Below are 16,189 nucleotides of genomic sequence, written 5' to 3'. Positions count from 1 at the left end.
ATCATAACATGTGTATGTGTGTGATATTATATTACTGCATGGTGTTCTTTTCTTGAGAGATTATTACTGGTCTGTTCAGGAATGAGTGGGTTTCCTGACCTGCCTACCTATGTTAGTCCAGTTGTAGCTGTCAGCACTGTGTTTCTCACACCTATTGAATTCAACATTTACTCTGCTTTCTGTCCCCCTATACAACACAGCTTGTGGAGGAGAGAGATTTGCTAATTGTATTATTGAGCTAAATTTGATCCTATCGTTTGCATTGCCTGCATTGTATAATTCTGACTGTGTGGCTTAGCCCCCTTAGCTTTTCTCCTAAAATGTTTCTTAAAATGCTTTTCTCTTTGCCTCTCTGTGTGTCAAAGTGTAATGTAAGCAAAAGGAACAGTGAGACAGCTTGCTATCAAGGTCGAATAGCTGGCCTTGTCTGGAACACAGAACGAGAGGCAGAGAGAGGCTTATCAGCGGATGCACTTCCAGCCTGACGCTGGAAGTTGCTAGCCTGATGCATAAACTAGCCTTACTGACGGCTGAAGGCTTTGTTGAGTCAGCATGTGTTTATGAGAAGGACCGGACACAGGAAGATCCATATATGTATTTGTAACCTATGATCCTCTTGCGTGCACACACTTACAGAGTGGATTCCTGAGGAGGGAGGGAGGAGCCCAAGAAGTGTATAAGAATCTTTGCAAATTTGTCTTTCTTTACTCTTGTCGTGAAATATATGGATCACCAAGAGTCTCTCTAATTAGAGATTAAACTCTTTCTCTGGATTCAACCCTCGGTGTCGTTATTGACCAGGCATCCCCAAACTTCGGCCCTCCAGATGTTTTGAACTACAATTCCCATCTTCCCTGACCATTGGTCCTGCTAGATAGGGATCATGGGAGTTGTAGGCCAAAACATCTGGAGGGCTGCAGTTTGGGGATGTCTGTTATTGACTGTCTCTGTCCCTGCCTGCGCGCAACTTAAAGGACCCTTATTAAGCCAATAAGGCTACATTTCAATATGGCTAACCTGATCCAAAACACCCACCCACCCCACTCACACATGAAACAAAGACCACCACAGCCAATCACAAATGAACAACCATATTCTAGGCCAACCCCAACACCTCTCACCGCCAAAGGAACACAAGCGAACAGCAGAGAACTTACACAAGCGACGCTGACACCCCCCCCCATATATTAAGCAAAACAGAAACATCGTCACCCGACCCTTCCCACCCTCCCCCCTTCAACCTCTCTCACCCTTTTCTTCCTAATGTCTCAACAATGGAAACCAATTTGTAAAAATGTTATGAGAGACATTGCATTTATCTTTGTAAACCAAGAAAACCTTTAATAAAAAAAGAGAGAAAACAACAACAACAACAACAACAACAACAACAACAACAACAACAACAACAACTGTGTGTCTATTGCCTGCCATGTAGGCCAGGATTTGTGGTTTGGGATACACGTGAAATAGCACAAGAGATCTTTGAGCTCCTAAAACCAGGAACAGGAAAAGAGAATAGGAACAAAGCAGCAGCTTTTTCTGAACTCTCTTCCGAATTACATTGGGAGGAGAATGGGTGAGGCTGCAGTGATCCCCACAAATCCAAAGCACATCAGTGAAAGAGTCCTCTGCCAGGTGAATTAACACCACTTGAAACACCCGGAGTATTCAGCACACCCAGGATTTTCTCTTGGAAAAGATGAAAGCACTTACTATTTCATGCCCCAGAACCATGACTGACTAAGATGAGTCCACCCCATATTTTAAGAACCAGTATACTAACAGATAAGCCAAGTTTATACAAATATTCAATATCTTAAAAGCAGAGGGATTCTTTGTTTTATCTGATTCAAGTATTGCACACTCAGTACAAGTCAGTTCAGACCTCCCACAAACTACTTGAGGAGAAACTTGTAGTTATTTTTATTTAATGGGCCTCAGTACTGTAAATGCATGGTTGTATTTAACATGGAGAAATTGGCCGGCAGAATTCCTAAGGCCAGTTTAATTAATTTGAATTTCAACAAATGAGTGGCAACAGCGCACAGGGGAGTGCCATTGAAGAACACACACACACACACACAGCTGGATCTGTTTAGTTATATAAGCTGATTTAGCTGGCAACTGGTTGGTAATGTGTCATTTACTGTTGAGCATGAATGCACACACACACCATTTAAATACCACTGGTCTTGCTAGATTGGTTTGAGTCAATAATTTCCCTTTCATTTCTGCTAATGTAATTAGACAAACTCTATTTAAAAGTAGTAGTTTCTAAACACTGACCACCAGTAGAATTACATCTTTGAGATCCAACAGATAACATCATCATTTGAGCCAGATGTTATATGTCCTACAGTCCCCTAATACATGGACCTCAGAGGCTGCTACTTCAAGTCAAGCTATCACAATTACATACATTAAGGAATGTAATTATAGCACTTAAATTATACAGGTAACCAGAAGGAATGAACTTAAGTTTCAAAAAGTACCATGAATTTTTATTCACAGGTTAAAAATATGTACTTGTTCTATGTTATCAAAGGTGCTCTCTCTCTCTCTCTCTCACACACACACACACACGTCATTTCTCCTTGCAACCTCACTGACAGCATGAGGACACAAACAGTGCAGTGACAGCTACATGAATATAATTTGCTCCTGCTCTTGTTTCCTCAAAACCACAGAGGGAGAGCTCATGAGGCTGGGCTTAATCCTACTGCCTATGAAGGGAAATAGCCACTTTTCAAAGGCCGTTCCCCTCCTGTGTCATGGGGTTAAAGAGAGAAGGGAAGTTCCAAATCTCTCGCGTCTTACATTCAAGTACTCAACAGGCTTGGTGACATTGAACTTGTCCATAGTGGTGATGATGATGGCAGGAGTAGTGAGGAAGAAGAGCAGGATGAAGAGCACCACATTGATGATCAGGCAGCGGAACCACCAAATGAAGCCACGAATGGACAGGTGTTCCCTGAAGGAGAGACAAAGCGAAGAACCAAACTTTAAGGGTGACAGAACCCAACACTGGAGATATTGGACTGGAGGGGCTTTTGGAATACCTTGTGGCATGTGGCTCCTCATGTGGCTGCTTCCCCTTTAAAAACACTCTGCTACCAATAGCTACCTTAACAACAAGCCTATGGAGAAGCATCTCCTGCTCTGGCATCCATGCAGTCCAGAAAGAGTCCTGCACAAAGCATGGTGCCAGGATGGCGAATTCCCAGTTTAGGCCACAGAGAGGCACCATTTTGTTTACCAGTAAATGTTCTGAGGGTCAGGGGCATACGAAACTGCCCAGTTGGAGACATGGAGAGACTCGCTGCAGGACGAGGCCTTGGGTTCCCCACGGCACTTGCACCCCTGGCACTTGCACACGTTGAAGTCCTTAAGGATTCTGGAGGAAGGAGAACATCAGAACGTAAGGCAGGTCTGCTGGATCAGTGGCACAATCTATAGCCCAGCAACCTGTTCTCACAGTGGCCGAGCAGAGGCCTGTGGGAAACCGGCCAGTGGGACCTGAGCCCAAGAGCAGTCTGCCCACCTGTGAATCCTAGCAACCGAGATTCAGAGGCATGATAGCTCCAGTAGAACATAGCCATTGTGGCTAGTAGAAGAAAAGAAGAAAAGAAGAGGAGGAGGGGAGAGAGGAAACTTCCTTGGAGGAGGGCCAGAGGCAATGTGGCAGAAGCTATTGTCTCACTTAGCTGCTTTACTAGTCACAAATAAAACTCTGTCTTTGAAGAAGACAGGCAAAGGGGGAACATGATTGGAGTTTTAGAAAATGATAGTTTGTAGGTAGGTAGGTCTAGCATCTATCTGTCACCTATCTATCTATCTATCTATCTATCTATCTATCTATCTATCTATCTAATCTATCTATCTATCTATCATCTATCTATCTCTGCAGTTCTAAGAAACCAAAAAATCATTGCAGTTTTGAAGCAAGTGCTTAAAATTAATAGAGTTTTAAAAGTTTCCGTCCACCGTCTTGGTTCAAAACAACACCCAAGTTGCCTTTTTCTGGGGAATGTTCTCCCTCCCTCCCAGCCATCAAAATGATTCTTCCCCATCACCCTGCGCTCCCGGCACTCACATGGCTGTAATGGCCTCGTTGTGGAAAGTGACAAAGGCCATGCCCAACGGCTTCTCGTTCACCTTTTCCTTTTCCTTCTTGTAGTCCTCCTTCAGCTTCTCCTCCAGTTTGGTGTAATACTCCATGGCTTCCACCTAGGCAACGATGCACAAGGTGAGAACACAAGCCCTGCAGCCCAATCACCACCTCAAACGATGGGCTAACATATGGCATGTTAGCCCAACACACAGCGGTACTGAATGACAATTTATTCAGGATCAGTGGCTGCCCAGTGAGTAGGAACCAACTGGTCATCTGAACCAGCTGCTTGATATTTTGGTTTCATGGGCTCTTGTGTGATAAAGAACTGGGGTTCAATCTTAACCCCAGCTGCTACCTGGAGCAGCAGGGTCATCTGTAGCCCTGCCAAGCATGCTGGATCAGAAGGTAAGGGTGGGGGACAGGCAGAGCACTGTGCCAGCCTGGAAATGGCCCAACAATTGGACCCAGAGTGAACCCAATGTGATGGCTGTGGGGTTGAGCTCAGGGTTCAAGAGATCTGAGGCTGACCCAGCTCCTCCCCATGGCCCCAGAATGCCCTGTTCCAGGGCTATCCACTGTTGCCATCCATTCAGCAGGTGGAACGCCAGGCTCTGAACTGGAGGAGTGATGCTGGTGTCACTCTGTAGGCAGAGGTTGGCAGGGCTGGGGAGAGCAACACTTCTGCCAAATCTAGCCACCTACCCCGGCAGCCTGGCAGAAAGGGGTTTTAGTGTGCTCTGTTAGTGTAGGGCTAGATGGTGGACCTGAACTAGGAAGAACTGGGTTCATCACCCACTAAGCTCCTTTGTGTGGCTTTTAGCAAGTTCCTCAGTCTAATCTCACCCAGACAATTGCTGTGAGTATAGAGCGGAATGGATGCAGATCCTCTTGCATAATAAAAGGGCCACTTGATTATAAGGGCACATCAGTTGAAACTGTGCAGGAAAAGGGCAGCTGAACAGGGCACATGTATTCTGCAGAGGGTTCTCAAGAGATACAATGAAACAGGTAAGGGGACAGCAGCCAATACAGAGGGTTGGATCCAAACTTTGCATAGGTGGAACGCTACCCATGGGATTCCCTGCTGGAGGAAGTATGGAGGACAGAGGTGATTTTAGCTAATTATCCCCCACCCCCACCCAAAAAAGCCTCCTGTGACCCACAAAATTGTGATCTTGTGTTGAGGACCCCCCAGAGCAGTGTGGAAGCTAGCACTGGTGGTTGCAGAAAGGCGGCATAAATTGTCAAAAATGCCTCACTTCCTTCAGCAGGAGTCTCTACTGAATCTCAGACCCTTCCCTGAAATGGAACAAACGAATGAATTGTGGAAGGGACAATTTGGATCCAACCCAAAAGCCTGAGCTTACGTGACCACTGGATCCCTAGCACTACTTTCTCCACAAGCATGAGCCTCACAGAGTGCCATTGGTGGTAAAAATGGACCTGTGGCCATCAAGAACCCCCCTCCCTCATGCTACGTCCTAGCAGGACCCCAGTCCCCTGCATTTCCCTGCTCCTTCCTCTGTACCTCTTCGCAGCCTTTGATGGCACAACAGCAGAGATGGCCACAGGGCTTGGGATTTATCATGGAGGGCGTGTTCTCCTTGGACTGCAAGTTGGTGAAGTAGAGCTTTCCACGCTCCGCTTTTTTCCTGAAACAGAAGAGTGCAGGGGAAGAGGAAGCTCAGAGAAGCAGGCAAAGTGGGGTGTGAAAGAAAGAAATAAAGTATGCATTGGGTCTTCTGCACAACTGAGTCCTCCTCCCTTCCCAAGGGGGGTTGCAACAATAACATATGCAATTATAAGACAAACAAAACACTCACAACCATAAAACAGGTGTAAAAACAGTTAAAAAACAGTTCCCTAAATAAAACAATACAAACATTCAAAACAATTTGATATATGAAAACAGTTAAAGCAGTTACAATACAGATGTGGCCCGGGACAAAGATCTCGACTTAAAAGGTTTGTTGAAAGAGGAAGGTCTTCAGGAAGCACTGAAAAGGCAACAGGTATTTAACAGGAGGGAATTCCACTCTCCCCAAAACAGGAGTGTCTGGATTAAGATATCCAGATACAGGAAAAAAAATGTTTGTGGCACTGGATGAGATGCAACCTCCACCGTTTGCTTTGTCACAGAGTCTCTTTGTTATGGCTAGAAAAGCAGTTCAGCCTTTGCAATTAATAAGGCCCTCCTGTCTCATAGGTGGGGTTGCAAGGTCTAGCTGGTAAGATCGAAAAAGATAGGTAAGCAAGCATATGGTCTTACAGTATTTATTTGAAGCATTTGTACCCTGTAGAGCAGCTTGCAGATGAGGGTAAAAATTGAAGACTGTCCCTGCCCTCAGACCCATGATCTAAAAAGCATAACACAAAAGGAAAAATGGACGAGGAGGGAAGAGGAGAACAGCAGACTCGGGCACCAGATCTTAAAAGTTACTGAATTCTTGTAAGCTCAATTGGAAACAGTTCAAGGAAGAGCCATACAGGTTTTTTCTTGTCCCATTTTGTCCAATGGCTACTCCACGCAGAGCTTTACTAACACTTCTCTGTCCTGTCCTCACTGTTTTGTTACTGGGTTCTCTGTATGGGATTCAGTTAATGAATTCTAACCTGTGGCCCCTCCAATGCTGTCACCTTGTGCTCCCCTGCTTCCTGTTCTTTTCAACTTGGTGTCGCCTGCCCTTACATCTGACCTGTACCCTCTCCAACTACTGTTGGGATTCTAGCATTTGTGAACAGCGGTGCTAGAACTGGATGTGGCTTTGTGCTGCATACGTAACCTCACAGTGGCACAAACTGCACATTTCTCTCTCTCTCTCTCTCTCTCTCTCTCACACACACACACACACACACACACACACACACAGCCATCTCCTTGCTCACATCATGTTTAAAAGCCCCCATTCCGTACGAATCCCAGACTGTACCTCTCTGCATCAAGAAACATCAGCCGGGCCACATCATAGCAGGGGCGTGCCTCCAGTACCGTGCAGTTGGCATAGGCTTCCCTGCAGTCGGGGAAAAAGCAACAGTGCAGGAGCTTATTAAAAACGCGCAGGGTCGGCAAAACCTCCCAGATGCTGGTCAAGTTCCTATTCAAGGAACAGGTGTGAAATGGCACATTTGACCCTGAAAAGGAAGGCTCCTTTGAGCTTTTGATTCAGCTGCATGCTGAAGCTCTGAAGGAGCAAGCAGAGGGGGGAAACTGAAAGAAATAAGTGCCCTTCATTCCTGTTAAGAAGTGCAACAATCACCTAGGGCAGAGGCTGTGGAATTGCAGGTCCGGGAGCCAAATGTGGCCCTCTGAATTCTCTCCAGTTCACACTTCTCCCCCCTCCCCCCCCCGCAATCCCTTCTCCTCAGGTCACCCCCCCATTGGCCTTGCCACGCACCTTCCATGAATGCTTTTGCCTAGCTGATAATAATGCCTCTTGCATGCCTGAATGGAGGACAGAGAGGGGCATGAAGCCCTGCCCATTTCTAGCATGTGAACCCTGTAAGCTTGCCCAGAAGTGAATGCATCCCCTGTCCTAGGGTGCCACCATGTCCATCTAAGGCAAGGGTAGACAACATTCCTGCGCTACAATTCCCATCAGTCCTAGCTAGCAGGAGGAAGGGATGGAGATCAGTGGCAGAGAATCAGCCTTGCTTGCAGAAAGTATCAGGCTCAATCCCCAACATCTCCAGGTAGGACCGGAGAACACTCTCCATGTCTGAAATCCTGGGAAGCTGCTGCCTGCCAATGTAGACAATACTGAACTACATGTACCAATGTTCTGACCCAGTATAAAGCAACTTCCAATGTCCCTATGTCGTGCAAAGAAGATGGGAGCTGCAGCAAACAGCAGCTGGAGGGCACCACATTGGCTAGCCCTGGTCTAAGAAGGCATACAAAGGTACTGTGTTGGGCGACAAAGTTATCCAAAGGAAAAATGGCTGATTTATATATATTTTTCTTTGTCAGAAGAATTAAAGAATTAAAGGATCCAGGGAACAAGACTTACTCAAAATGCTTTCTGATCTTTTCAGGTTCGGCATACTTTGAGATTCCGTTAATGAAGAGAGTTCGCTTCACCTGGAGCAGACAAGAGGCAAAGAGAAAGTTAGATCTGAGATCTTTCACAGGTGAAGCAGGAAATGGAGACTAAGCCCAAGCTAAGTAGCAGTTCATGGGATTTATGTGTTGTGGATTTATGTTAAATGTACCCTGCTCTCAAATCAAGTGATATGGAGAAGCAGAAATGGAATATGATTTACCATTCATTGTTCATAAGCTCTAAGTGGGGTTACCACTGAAGACCATTTGGAAACTTCAGTCTGTTCAGAATATGGCAGTTAGGCTTTTAATGGGGGTCATACATAGGGCTCGTGGTACCCTGCTTTTTACCAAATACATTGGCTGCCTATCCATTTCCTGGCTTAAATGAATTGGGACCAGGACTGCCTTTCCCCACATACTCCTGCTCAATAACTGAGCTCTTCCACAGGGCTCCCTCTCAATCAGCTACCCATAATAAGACATTGCTCAATAAGGCCTTTTCTGTGCCACCCTCCCAAACCTTGGAATTCCCTCTCCTGGGAGAGTCATATTACTTCACTGTTTGCATATCAGGGAGGCACTTAAACCCTTTCTTTGGAATAGTGGATATTTTGGCTGCTTTAAGTTTAGTCATAGAATTGTAGAGTTGGAAGCGATTCCAGGGGTCATCTAGTCCAACCCCCTGCAATGCAGGAATCTCAACACGCAGCCCCCCATCCAATCTGAAACCATACCAGACACTGCTTAGCTTTGCAAATGTGCTAGCAGTTTGATTGCTTCGCTGCTAGGAGAGCCATGTTGTTTGTTATTTTACATACTCTGTTACTATTTTTAATTATATGCCACTCTGATCTTATTAGGAAAGAAGAGTAGAATAGAACCAATTCTAAACAAATAAAACAGATTCCTCTTCTTCCTGCTTCCCCCTCTATCTCATTCCTCCATTGTCCCCACTGAGTTGAATTTTAGGTTTTAAGTTCCTCAGGGCTAATTTATTCCTGATGGCATCATATAAATAATAAATGATAATAATGTCTGGGTTGGCACCAGGGAGGTAGGAAAGGGACATACATGGGTGTGTTTGAAAGGAATGGGATCTAATTTAATGGCAAAATAATAACTGAAAGAAGGTCAGAACAATGTATTCTTTAAAAACCCGAACTATTAGAAAAGGTACTAAGGAAAGCTCCCCAAACTCGCATGCCTGAAACCAGTCAACAGATATCACAAATGCAAAAGCAGCATGAAAAAGAAAAGCTTAAAAATCAGAGGAGCAGGAAATGCAGTGGCCATGACCTACTGAAGGACATCACCCAATTAAGGAGGTTGCTTGCTCCAGCTGACCAAGTTTGGACTTACCAAATCATCCTCCTTGTAGCGCATCTTGGAGGTGTGCCGGCGCATGCTGTACACAGTCAGCAACAGGTACAGGAAGGCAAAGGATGTGTGCAGCCATAACAGGTTATTCCTGTCACAAGGGAAAGGAGATGCCAAATACTTATCTCTGCTTGAATGTATCTTCTGCATTTTGGGCCAGCCCATTTATCCCAGTGCTAATCCACAAACCTCCCAGATAATAATCCCCTTCAATAATATGAATATTTCCTCCTCCTCCTCCTCCTTTTTTGGAAAACACAGTTCCTTGATGGCACTCCAATATCATACTTACCCAGATTTCAAGTTAGCAATAGTTGTTCTCCCAAAGCTGTAGGGGTTGTTCTCTGGCAAGAAAACAAGTAAAGAATAACTAATTGGATGCAATGCAATGAGAAGGCATCAAGCTGCTGGGACAAAATTGCTCTGCTTTTATCAGAGAGACTCAAAGTGGCTTGCATTAGATGATGAGGCAAACAGCCCAATGCCTGCTGTAATGGGAGACTTTGAAATTCTCCATGTTCTTCTGCTGACACTCACTCTTTCTTCATTTGGTGACTATTCATTAACTTCTGTTTGAGCTGCTCCAGAGATTCAACTTCCAACCTTAACAATTTCACCCAAGTATCTCATGGTTTATTGAAAAGGATGAATACCATGAAAAACTTCAGTGCCATTACTATAAATGTCCCAGGGCTCTGGCAGAATATAAATGAAATTCGTCTGCCCACAGAGCAAAGGGCTATAATGAATTCTGGTAACTTACTTAATTCACCAAATGATCGGTATCATTTCTTTAAAAACAATGCTGTGTCAAAACCCTGTCACTCAGGTCAGAGGGTTAGCTGGGGAATTAGGCCAGCCAGATGGCCAATCTATTAAACGTTTTGTTAATTACTGTAATGGCCAATAAACAATAATCAATGTAAAGGGTCAATAATTTCATGTAAGAAAATTGTAAACATTGTAAGCATAGTGTATGTTTGTCATGACAAGGATAGTTGAAAAAGGTCATGTATTAATTTTATGGTTAAAATCTGAGTTAAGACTTGCCAAAAGTGAATTAATAAATTTAGGATTGACCTTATCTAATAGAAATATATGGGTCTTTTTGCTTAGGAATAATAATTTAGTAAGGAGGGGTATTCTTTTATATATTTTAAGCTCAAGAAACAGCTAGATAGTTTAGATTGTGTGCCAAATTTATGGAGCAGTTAACATCTTCATGTGATTTTACAAAACTGTATAAAATGATATGATGTTTGAATGTATGAGCAGCATCCTACCATATGAAGCTCTCTTGCTTGTACCTCCAAGATGGCAGCAACTTATACAAGAGCTGGTAAGACTTGGGAACTTACTGCTTATCTTAGTCTATATTTTATATTTTGAGAATGATGTATTATTAGAGGTATATCTCTATTAAAAACCAGAAAACAAACCCAAACATTATCCTGTTGTTTTTTTAAAATTACTGTAGTGTAAAATAAAAAATGAACCCACCATCAAACTAATTGTAGCTGTATGCTTTGTTGAACTACATTACAGAGCTTTAGGTTGTAAGCTGGTAGCTTCTGAAAGACTGACACCAAATGCTGTTAACATTAACAAAGTCTAAACTCAAAACAGCATGGTGTTTGACTAGCTGTCTGCAGGGGCATAGGAAGGGGGGCGCCCCGGGTTCCACTCTGGGAGGGGTGACAAGATGGCCCCTGCCTCCCCCCCAGCTGTAGAACAGCCAAGGGCACGCGGTGTCCGTATGGGCTGCCTCTCGCACGGCAACCGTACAGCCACCGCGCGCGAGCGGCAGCCCGTACAGAGTGCGCATGTGCGGCATTCCGTACGGAGTGCGCACGTGCAGGATGCAGCACATGCGCAGTCTGTATGGGCTGCGCTGCCGCGGGTGCCAGAGAGGGTTTCTCTGCCACTGGCTGTCTGGGAGGGAGGATAGACTTTAAGGTGCAATCCTATACATGCTTACCTAGCATAAGGCCTGGTGAATGCAATAGGGCTTACTTCTGAGTACATGGCTACACTATTTAGTCAAGGCAGTGGCAGAACCTTCTGACAGACAAGCAGAGTTAGACAGAAATCCCCCTTATGCAAAACACGGTGCTTTGTCAATTAACCTCTAGATTTCTAGAAAAAGATTGGTTCAAAATGGAAGACCAAATGAGGCCTACATGAAGGAACTTGGCGACAAGAGGGTAAAGTGCTGGTACACTGAAGAGTGGGAAATGATCTGTCCCTTGCTTCCCTTTAGCCAAGGGCCTAAAGGGGGCAGAGGTCAGTTGGGGTCAGGGGAGCCCATCCCTTGGCCCTAATTTCCCACCCATCTTCAGATTATTTCATCTGCCAGGTGGTCTAAACTCTCTGGAGCTTAAGAGGTCAGCAAATGCGGGAGGGGGCTATAAGCTTTTATGTGTTTTGTCTGCTTCAATGCTAAAAGGATTCTTGGGGAAATTTAACCAAGATTGGGAAGAAAGCATTTCCTCCATTCCAAATAATCCCTTGAATGATTCTTTAAGCCGGGCAGATGAGCACAGCCAGGCTGACTGCCAAAAGTCTCCTAATTGGGTAAATGGTGCAATTAGGGTAGAAAGATGCATGCTATCGGATGGGCACCCCCTGATCCCAATTTTCCACTTAGAGCAGGGAGGTAAAATATCCTCTTTTTCAGGCTGTACCATCCAGGTTTGGGGATAGATGTAGAGATTGCAGCTCACTCAGCCCTAAAGCTCAGCGATGAAGAGCTAGAAAGCTCAGGTTGAAATTACTGTTAGTATAGATTATTTCTCTCCATGCTTCCTGTTAGTACTCCCAAGGGGCCCTCCTGCGTCATGGCGAGCTATTTGAGATAGAAAGACATGCACCTGTGTCTGAATCACCACTATTCTCTTTAGCCAGCGCTAGGATGAGCAGGTCCCTCCCAGCACTGAGTGAGATTGTCTAATTCTCTCCCAGCAGGAGTACAGTAGTAAGAAGCTGCCTCTCCGTTTACCTAGCAGGTCCCCTGAGAAGTTCACTGGCAGAACGATGCCCACAGAGAGGACGCCAACAGCCACCAGCAGACCAATGATGTGCCGCTGGAAGGAGAGGTAATGGACTGCATCGGCCCCGCACTTCTCCCGGATCTCATCATCCCTGGGAAGGAACAGAAAGGTGGTGAGGTGCTGGCTACCTAGAGGCATCGTGGGGGCAAGGTGTGATGCGCAGCCAACATTTCAGAGCAATGAAGTAAGCACGCTGCTGCCCACACCCACTCCGCTGCCCAAATGCTGTCAAATTTCACTAGCTAGCCTCTATTTCCACCCTTCCGCTTCTAGCTCCCCTGGGTCGCAGAACATTCATGTTTGGCAGCAGAATTATTATCAGCTCCGTTACCCACCAATGCTCTCAGTCTATATACTGAGGTTTCAGGTGCTGCCGTCTTTAATTAATCCAGGAGAGCCTGAGGACTAAATCTGTTTTCATCTTGAGCAACAAAGGATCCTTATTCTTGACTGGGGACCTTTGGCTCAGGGATGGCCGTCTACATGTTACCGGACTACAGCTTCCATCATCCCACACTGGCCAGGCTGGCTGCAGCTAAGGGGAGCCGGAGCCCAACAAGCACTGGACAGCATCAGGTTCCCCATCCCTGCTCTCGATTCCAAAGCGCCCCTGGTCTAATAATGAATTACGACAGTGATATGACCCTGCAGTGTCAGGACTCCTGCCATGTTTCTCCTTCTGACAGCTGGTGATACCCTGTTTTCCCGAAAATAAGACATACCCATAAAATAAGCCGTAGCAGGATTTCTAAGCATTTGTGCAATATAAGCCATACCCCGAAAATAAGACAAAGTGATAGGCGCAGTTCTGGAGGGCGCCAAGGAAGAGGCGAGGCTGGACGTGTAATTAAAATAAGACATCCCCTGAAAATAAGCCATAGTGTGTCTTCTTGAGGAAAAATAAATATAAGACAGTGTCTTATTTTCGGGGAAACATGGTAGATGCAAGAACGAGAAGGGGGGGGGGAAACCTTCTGGATGGAGATGGGAGAACTTACTTTATCCTGAAGATTGCTGTCAGCCAGGAGCAGAAGCCCTGTGCAGAGACAAAACAAGCCCAAGTTAATCAGAGGTCTTTCGCTTTATCCCACTTTGCTACTTTCCCTCAACTAGTACAGAGCCCCCTACAACCTCAGATCTACCAGCTTCTCCTACCAAGATGGAAGAACTGAAACAGGCCAATGGCCAGAGCAGTTCTAAGACATGTAAGGTTACAAACAAGCCCACATGGACAAATTCACCATATAACCACTACAAGTCATTGTAAGTTATGGTGTGAGACCCCAGGCCTCAGGCTTGCATGTGGCCCCCTAGGCTTCTTTATCTGCCCCTCAGGACTTTGCCTAGGATACCCCTTGCTGGCCCTGCTCTGCACCCTTCCCTCAAGTGCTTTTGGAACATGCCTTGTACTGCAACAATGCTTCATGCTTGTCTAGAAAGGAATAGGTGTTTAAGCTCTGAATTTTGTGAGACTGAACGTAGCCTATTGTATAAATCACAGAATCACAGAATGGTTGAGTTGAAAGGGACTCCCAGGGTCATCTAGTCCAATCCCCTGCAATACAGGAATCTTTTGCCCAAGGTGGGGCTCAAACCCACAACCCTGAGATTAAGAGTATCATGCTTACCAACTGAGCTATCCCAGCTGTAAAAGTCCAACCTACTTTTTGCCTCAGGCCATACCTGCTGGCATGCAATCCCAGGAAGAGCCCTTGGGCTGGGAAATGCCAGCTCTTTAATATTGTTGTTCTCCAAAAATTTCGATAGAAGCTGAAGCTCTTCTAGGTCCCAGCTCTGAATATTGTGAAGTCTCAAACACCTTGCCTTCATTAGAAGCTGCTTGACAACCTTAGATACGGACTCCTTAAATGTTGACTATCCCCGCCCCCGCCCGACAACTCTACAATTCTATGAAATAACACATCACACTAACTGTGCAGCATATTGCAACATCCATTTTTGTTAATTAAGTTACAGCCACAGAGGGTGCTACTCCTGCTGCAAATGTTACGTCTTCCCTCCTGAGACCCAACTGGAGTGGAAATTGCCCCTCCTATGTGGCTTGTCATGCACTTGCCCTACGTGATCAATAACATTAGGGGGCTTTGCTCACACTACATCCCCACTCTCGATCATCACTGTGCACATTGAAATCGAGTAAGGAGCATCGCCACTCCTTCATTTCCCATTTTCCTCACTGCAAGGGCTTAATTGCAGAGCACTGCTGGGAAAACCCTGGATTCCTTTTGCCTGCCACTCACATTGTCTCTTTGGTCAAAGTCCACAGAGCTGGAGACGGAAGTGAGGCGCTCGTAGCGGTCATGGCTGTCAGAATGCAAGGCGGACGCCACACTGGAATTGCAACAGAGAGGACAGTTAATCAGGGCCTGGGAAGAGGCTGAGAACCCAGAAGGCCACCAGAGAGGTTAACGCAAGCCAGTTTGCCCCAGGTGAGATGAAGAGAAAACTTCCAGAGAATCCAGAGAGAGAAAAGGCAAGAGAGAAAAAAGCCATTAGCAGAGATTGCCCCTCTCTTTCCCTTTACTCTGATCCAATGCAAACCTCTCCATCACAAGAGCCAAGATGCTGGGCTCCACAGAAGCAGCCTTAGAGGTTTAGGTCCAGACATGGGCGTCTGTGATGCACTTCCAGGGCTGCTTCATAAGTGCTGCATCAAGAAAAATCTCAAGTCTTTATCCTGTACAGATGCTCTCAATTCGCATAAAATTACATATACTTTCATTTATTCTGCATTCTAAAGCTCCCCCCTCTTTTTTTATTTGCTTGATTTGTTACACTTTTGCTACTCATGGAGTAAGGCAAAGACCAGGCAAAAGAAATCTAGTCCTCAACTGATGGATTCTCATTCAGCCGCCTTGGAGATTTCAGCAGGCATTATCCGCATTCTTTTGGGCATGTCTCAGCAGCCCTAACAGCTAGGAGCATTGTTAAAAACTGAAATATTTCCAGTCAGCTAAGGTGTGTGCCCAATGCCAGATGTTACGTTCTGCACTCCTATGGAATTGCAATATACATGCGGCTCTGCTCATGAATTCCAGTTTCCAACACAGAGATTAATTCTGCGGCAACAGCCCAATCCATGTGCTTGCAGCAGAAAAGATATGGCCATTTTTTTGGGGGGGGGGAGGCAGCTTATGAAATGATACATGGGCACTAGAAAGGAGGGATAATTTTTGAAATACAAATAACCAAATATATCCTCGTGGTCTTTGACAGGTTACTGGTCCCTCAACCTAATCTACTTTACACATGTGAGGTAAATAGAATGCATCTTTTATGGCCAGGAAAGGGCTCCTGGAATGAATGATAATGAGTAGTTTGTGACTATCAGTGCAATCCTAACCATGCCTACTCAGAAGTAAGTCCCACTGAATTCAATGGGGCTTACTGCTAGGTAAGTGACATTAACATTGCAACATGAGAGAAAGAGAAGGGCTTTTGTTCACCAGACTGCTCCAACACCACAAGGCCCCATCAGCGATCCCCAAAGAATTCAGACACCACCAGTGTGCCACATGCATTGACAGAAGCAATCCAGGCTGCCCATCACCTACTATGCAGCCAAACTTGCACATGACAGTCAGG

The 16,189-nt window shown here is 45.4% G+C and overlaps 1 protein-coding gene across 8 annotated transcripts in view; it reads right to left on the bottom strand.

Annotated features, from left to right (window-relative positions):
* TMEM63B (transmembrane protein 63B) overlaps positions 1 to 16,189 on the bottom strand; it is a 76,607-nt gene that overhangs the window by 13,635 nt on the left and 46,783 nt on the right. For all 8 annotated transcript variants that reach the window (XM_035108186.3, XM_060272925.2, XM_060272927.2 and 5 more), the window contains 11 exons: positions 14,845 to 14,935; positions 13,582 to 13,619; positions 12,532 to 12,674; positions 9,826 to 9,877; positions 9,516 to 9,624; positions 8,122 to 8,192; positions 7,045 to 7,125; positions 5,643 to 5,766; positions 4,094 to 4,227; positions 3,257 to 3,394; positions 2,818 to 2,971 (listed from right to left, as the gene is read on the bottom strand). In XM_035108186.3, the coding sequence (XP_034964077.1) occupies positions 2,818 to 2,971; positions 3,257 to 3,394; positions 4,094 to 4,227; positions 5,643 to 5,766; positions 7,045 to 7,125; positions 8,122 to 8,192; positions 9,516 to 9,624; positions 9,826 to 9,877; positions 12,532 to 12,674; positions 13,582 to 13,619; positions 14,845 to 14,935 (1,135 nt within the window). The remainder of the gene's footprint in view (positions 1 to 2,817; positions 2,972 to 3,256; positions 3,395 to 4,093; positions 4,228 to 5,642; positions 5,767 to 7,044; positions 7,126 to 8,121; positions 8,193 to 9,515; positions 9,625 to 9,825; positions 9,878 to 12,531; positions 12,675 to 13,581; positions 13,620 to 14,844; positions 14,936 to 16,189) is intronic.

This window comes from Zootoca vivipara, chromosome 3 (genome assembly GCF_965207765.1).
Source record: "Zootoca vivipara chromosome 3, rZooViv2.hap1.1, whole genome shotgun sequence".
In the NCBI taxonomy this organism is placed as follows: Eukaryota; Metazoa; Chordata; class Lepidosauria; order Squamata; family Lacertidae; genus Zootoca; species Zootoca vivipara.
This window is presented reverse-complemented; position numbering and strand designations above follow the sequence as displayed.